We start from the raw sequence: 6,483 nt of genomic DNA on the forward strand, positions 1-6,483 counted from the left end.
TCTGTTACCAAAAATCTAAAAAATACATAAGCACAGTTTATTTTAGAATAACTATTTTAGTATTTTGTTGTGATTATATAATATATCTTATACCGTAGATTCAGTCTCCGTTCAGAATCGTTTTTCTTATACAATGAAATTATATCATTGAATTCAAATTTAATACCATCCATTATACAGTGACCCACTTGTAACTACGATACAGCAGAGCGACATCCACTTTCCCATCTTTTTTTATATACTTTTATTACTTATTCAAGAAAAAGTGTTTGCTAAATTAAGTAGATAAAATGTTTTAAGTACTTGAATATTAATAGATTTTGTTATATTACATATCATATTTTTAGTATTAATTACAAATTCAACTATATAGATAATCTTAAATCTCTATAGAAAAATATTAGAAATAAAAATCAGTTTTGACTCAAATTTGAAAAATGTTATTTGTTTGTTTAATTTTAAAGATTATTTATGATAAAAAAAAGATTGTAGTGTTTTGACGCATAAACAAAATGTGAACTATAAAAAAAAATACAAAACAAAATATTATAGGTACAAGGTGCGAAGAATGTTATAATAATATCAGGAAATCTGAATTGTAAAGCATCCCTCCACTTATCTTGAGCCATTTCAATCACTGCTTTTCTATGAATTGACTATTAACATATTATTTAGACGTAGGTATTACCATAGAATATTCTATGGTATTACAAATAATAGAACCGACTATACTTATACCCATGATAAAATAACATGTTACTTTATCATGCTTATACCTATAATAATTTATTATTATAGTTTTCGCGAATCAAGATGGGTGTGTACTGCCCATAGAGTAATATTACTCTATGGTACTGCCAAGGTTTATAGATAATATTATTTATATATTATCTATTATCTATAAACCTTGGTGTACTGCAGCCTGATATTAGATAGCGCTAGCGTCCTTATCAGTTATCGTCATTATATTTTTTATTTTTTTCGTACGTTTCGGTATCAAATATCAATTGATAATGATGGCGCACAGTAAGATGTGGTCAAAATATGTAATTGGCTAGCATAAATCATATTTTTAAATTATTTCAAATACTAGTCTGAACATATTAAATTGTTTATCGAGTATCGACTGCACTATTACGTTTATTGAAGATAATATTATGATGTATTCGATAAAAGTAAGTAACATAAACCTTGTACAATTTCCAGATAAGCCTTTAAAATGTATAAATCTGATGGTATATGTTCAGCACTACGTGTACAAGTTGTCAATTTAATTTTTAAATATACTATGGAAACATTAGAACTCTTAGGCAAGTGTATTGTCATAAGTTCAGTGAATTTATTTTATGAGGAATGTTAAAAGTTTATTTTTTTTAATAGCTTTACCTATGTATAAAAGGATTATATAATTAAAATTTTTTTCATTTTGTTTGTATAAACATATTGTAGGTAGTACAACTAATTGGTTTTTTTAAAAAAAAATTAGCATATTTGTGCGTGCCTGCCTAACGGTAACTTTTTTCTTAGACCAGTAGCGGGCGTTAAGAAAATTTTAGGTACAACAATTTATTTGAATTTTTAGGATGAAAAGACCATATAATCCCATAACTGTCAAATCCAGACAATATTTGTTCAGTTTTATTTTTAAGATAGTACATCTTGAGTGAATTTATTGATGTTGAAATGAATAAAATAAAAACTAAACTATTCAATTTTTGCATAAATTTAAATAAATAGAATATACATTACCTTAAAAACGAAGACCAATAGCATCACCAAATCATCATTGATATATATTGGATAAATTTAAAATTTTGTTTTTAAAATAATATATTTATGAATTAGGTATTACCTATTTGTTTTCAATAGGAACTAAAAGTCTCATAAAATAAAACCTAAAAAGTGTTTAAGTGTAATGTGTGGGGGGGGGGGAGGGATATAAAGATTTTAATAGACAAAATCAGTATACACATATTATTATATTCTTATTATATACATATTGTACTGTGTACACAATTTGGTTCTTAGAGATGATATGGCCGGGGGATACCCCCAAAGAAACGCCACTGACTTATGTGAATATTTAAAATATTTGGCTATATATTAAACTGAGTATTAAACTGTTGATTTTCTTTTATAAATTATATAAACAATTAAAATGTAAAAATATTATAAATATTTTATTTGTTTATGATTCAGAATTATATTTAAAATTATTATAGTCATATAACACTGACAGAATCATATCAAAAAATATATTATAGTTTTACTTACCCAGAGTAAAAATTAAAATTAAAAGTTTTTTCTGTAGTTGTACAAAATAAAATATTTCAATGTTTTGATTAATTGAAAATCTCTTATAATTAATATGTTATAATATAAATATTTCAAGTATCTTTACATTGATGCTAATCAGAAGTATATAATTTAAATAATTTTATATTCTTTTTAAAGGTCAGGTGTTTCGACTAATGATTTGGAAACTCATGATACAGTAATTATTCATGATTCTTGGAATCCTCAAAATACAGGTACACTGCAAGTTTTTTCAAGTGTTAATCATTGAAGTCAAGTAAATGAGTCAATAATTTGTTTTATATATAATAATTATGACAAAAATAATTTTTATATTTTAGGTTATGATGTATTATTTTGTGACAAGGAAATTAGTAGAACAACGAGTTACTCATATTATACTCAAAAGAATTATTATGTTAACTCACTTAAGCTTAAAACCTGGTAAGTGGAAAAAACCAATTAATATAAATAACTAATTTTAATATACAAGAATAGGATTTATAATTAAATAACTATTTCAAGAAGAAGAAACGTTAAATATTTTTTTGATAGGACAAAAAAGTGTGTGAAACTAATTAAATTATCACAGTATCTAGGATAAAGAAGGGTTATTTATAAAAAAGAGGAACACAGTTCAAAAAAAAATGAGACATCAAAATTGGTACGGACTCAAAAACAAATATCAGTAAAATAATTTTTTATCATCATTCAAATTGGCTATACTCCTTCAACAAATTTGAATATCTAAGGATTAAAGAAATTAATAGGTTCTAAGGTACATATGCCAACAATTAATTATAGGCCTATCAGGCGGCTCCAGAGCCTTGGTTAGGGGGGGGGGGGCAACTTATAATTTCACAAAATCTTATTACAAAAAGAAAACAACAATTTTTACAACACAAATTAAAAACGTCTATTTTTAGTACATTTAACCAGCAGGTACATCGTATGCACTGTTATACCTCTATGGCCCATATAGTCCATATGACAATATTATAATAATTTAATATGCATTTTTTGTTAACAATATAAACTTTTTATAAATACGGGCTAAGGGGGGGGGGCGGCCCCTACTCTTTTTAAACGTTTAACTTACCCATATGTGATTAAATAATCATTAGCATTGCATTTATTTGATGCTTGTTTTTTCCTTATGATAAATTATTTTATCTATATATCTATAAGTTATGCATCCCTCCTATATTCTTTCTACCTATCTCATTGATAGATTCTACAATTGATAGTATCAGTTATGATTATTGTTTTGTATTTTATTTGGCTCATTTGTTGTATGTTCCATATATAATCATTATATCAAGTGTAATAACTACTAGCAAATCTTACAATTTGGTGATTTTGGAAAATGTGTACTCTGCTTGAGTATATTATATATCTTAGTATACTTTCTTACCTTCAAACCTGAATGTTATTGGAACATTTTTTGATGTACTCTCTTAAAAATGTTATTGTACAATCTCATAAATAATTATATGTAATGGATTCTATTGATGCATTTGCAAGCTAGATAGTATATGATCTGATTATTGTTAATATAATTTTTAACCATATTGACATATTACATCAGTATTAGCATTGAATTTCATTGATGCATGTAGCTTTGGTATGATCATTATTATGATAGATTATATGTTTTTCATCCTTCCAATATGCTTCCTACCTATCTCATTGATAGATTCTGCTTTTGATAGTTTCTATTATGCTTATTTTTTTGTGTTTTGTTTGTCTCATTTATTGTTCGTTCTATACATAATCATTATATCAAGTGTAATAACTACTAGCAAATCTTACAATTTAGTTGATTGAGTATATCATATATCTTAGTATATTCTCTTCCCTTCAAACCTGAATGTTTTTGAGCAATTTTGTAGTGTACTCTTTTAAACATGTTATTGTACAATCTCAGAAGTGATTAAATAATTGTGTGCAATGACTTTCATTGATGCATTTGCTTGCTAGATAGTATATGATACTTATTAATTTTATAAATTGTTATTGTATTTTTCCTTTAATTATGTTATTGAATAATCTCGGAAGTGATTAAATAATTATTTGCAATGAATTCTATTGAAGCATTCTATTAAATATATGTTTATAATTATTATCTAAGACTGTATTACTCTCTATCTCTAACACAAGCTTTTAGCTTAAAAGAGATAGATAATCATGAATAATTTGTATTGTATTTTGTATTTGTGAAGCATTTGCATGCTAGATGGTATATGATCTGAATATCTGATGATCATTTTTATTTTTTTTGTTATATTGTTTTAAACATACTATTCAACTAACCTAGTAGTGATTAATCATTGAATTTCATTGATGCATGTCTGTGGCATTATGATCATTACTATGATAGATTATATGTTTTGCACGTCTCCAATATGCTTTCTACCTATCTCATTGAAAGATTCTGCTATTGATAATATCTGTTATGATTATTGTTTGTTTGTTTTTTTTTTATTTGTTATTTGTTCCCCATATAATCAATATATAAAGTGCAATACTTATAATAATAATTAGGTTTTCATGCATTTTAGTGATTCTTGGAAAAATTCTTCTATGACCAAATTATTATATCTATATATTAGTATACTCTCTTAACATTAAAGCTGAAGTTTATGTTGTTGGAAAATTATGGTCTATCTCGCATAATCAAACACCTAATCATCATTTTTAACCACCTCGGGTATTGACTTTTATGTACATTCATATTTAGTGTGCCAAATCGGTTAGGAAGAGCATTGATACCGGCAGCTACTAATCAATATTATAAGTGGTTCCATTCATAGATATTAAAGTTAATTCTTTAGTGATCATCTATGGGTCTGATATTAAATACATTTTTTTTAAATTTTATAGTAATTTTCGAATCTGCGCACCCTAGTTTTTACTATTATCTTTCTCCTCAAATTTTATTGGCTGTTCTAATTGCACTAAAATGTTGTTTCATCGCAAAACGTATTATTAATAATGAATTGATAATAATTTATTAAACAACGTCACCAAATATTGATCTATTAGTTATATTTCTGTCGTTACTTTTATAAACACTGTATCATCAATTTTTTTTCATTTAATATCAATTAATAAAACAATGACAAAATAAATCTATTTTGTCATGAATAAAACTATGATTAATATTTAGAGTTCTCAGAGAATGGCTGATCAACATAGAAGTGTACATAGAACATAGGTCAATAGGTGTCACTTAGCTGATAAGAATACTATTCTTGAAGTTTTCAGCTTATTATTTGGCTACACAATTTGTATCTTAGTCCGTGTTTTGTACAGAGGGCGCTGTGAACTCCAGGAACACAAACTTTGCCTCTTGTATATACATTCATGGCCGTGATAAGCTGCTCGTTTCCAATAATGATCGTATAATCATAAATGTTAGCTTAAAAGATGCGCCTTTGCATTCTTAATCCATTTTAGTTAAAAAGTGACTTTTGGAAAACAATGCGATTTAGAACCTCTTCATTCTAGACCCACGCAATTAAAATTTTAAAATGCTCATTAGTCATGACTTTCTTTAAAAATAAACTATCAAAGAGGACTGCGGGAATCACCAACTTTTTGGTAGTCTACCGGGGTTCATCATTTTTTATAATATTGTGTCAAATGTCAATATAGTTAGACTGGCATGATCGGGTTATTTATAAATTATAATACCATTACTATCATTGATTTTAAGTAATATAATATATTATTATGTAAGAAAATATTACTATGTTGAAAATAATATTAGTTTTGAAATTTGTACAAATTAGGTCCGCTTATATAAAATATTTGTCTGAATTGGGTTTGGGCGTATAAAATGATGTACTTATTCGAATTGGTTCTGTGTATAATTATTTATTATTCTGATGCGAAGTTCCCTCTAAAATTAAGGTTTGAATTTAAGCCTAGTACAATAAGAACTACTAACCGTGAGTGTGAGTCCAATCATTCACACTTCGATTCTATTTTTATTTTCACCCAAATACATTTCATTTTATACACGTTTAAAAGTCCAGAGTGAAGAAGAAGAACTTAATTATTGTTTAAGAGGCCGTGATACCCGCATGTGTTGTCTCCGTCTTACAAGTGCGTAACATACCAAATTATACGCAAAGCAGAACACATGTAGCTCCGTTAGCTTAAAAATTAGAGTGAATTGACCTC

The 6,483-nt window shown here is 26.6% G+C and overlaps 1 protein-coding gene across 5 annotated transcripts in view; it reads left to right on the forward strand.

The window, feature by feature from the left end:
- Positions 1–1,002: 1,002 nt before the first annotated feature.
- Positions 1,003–6,483, forward strand: part of LOC107885003 — a 6,772-nt gene continuing 1,291 nt past the window's right edge. The window contains exons 1-3 of one of the 5 annotated variants that reach the window (XM_016808273.2): positions 1,003–1,175; positions 2,455–2,531; positions 2,637–2,739. In XM_016808273.2, the coding sequence (XP_016663762.1) occupies positions 2,505–2,531; positions 2,637–2,739 (130 nt within the window). In that variant the 5' untranslated portion in view covers positions 1,003–1,175; positions 2,455–2,504. Of the gene's footprint in view, positions 1,176–1,205; positions 1,557–2,452; positions 2,573–2,636; positions 2,740–6,483 lie in introns of those variants that run through there. The other 4 variants (XM_016808272.2, XM_016808276.2, XM_016808277.2 and 1 more) reach the window with 4 other exon arrangements.

This window comes from Acyrthosiphon pisum, chromosome A1 (assembly GCF_005508785.2).
Source record: "Acyrthosiphon pisum isolate AL4f chromosome A1, pea_aphid_22Mar2018_4r6ur, whole genome shotgun sequence".
NCBI lineage: Eukaryota > Metazoa > Arthropoda > Insecta > Hemiptera > Aphididae > Acyrthosiphon > Acyrthosiphon pisum.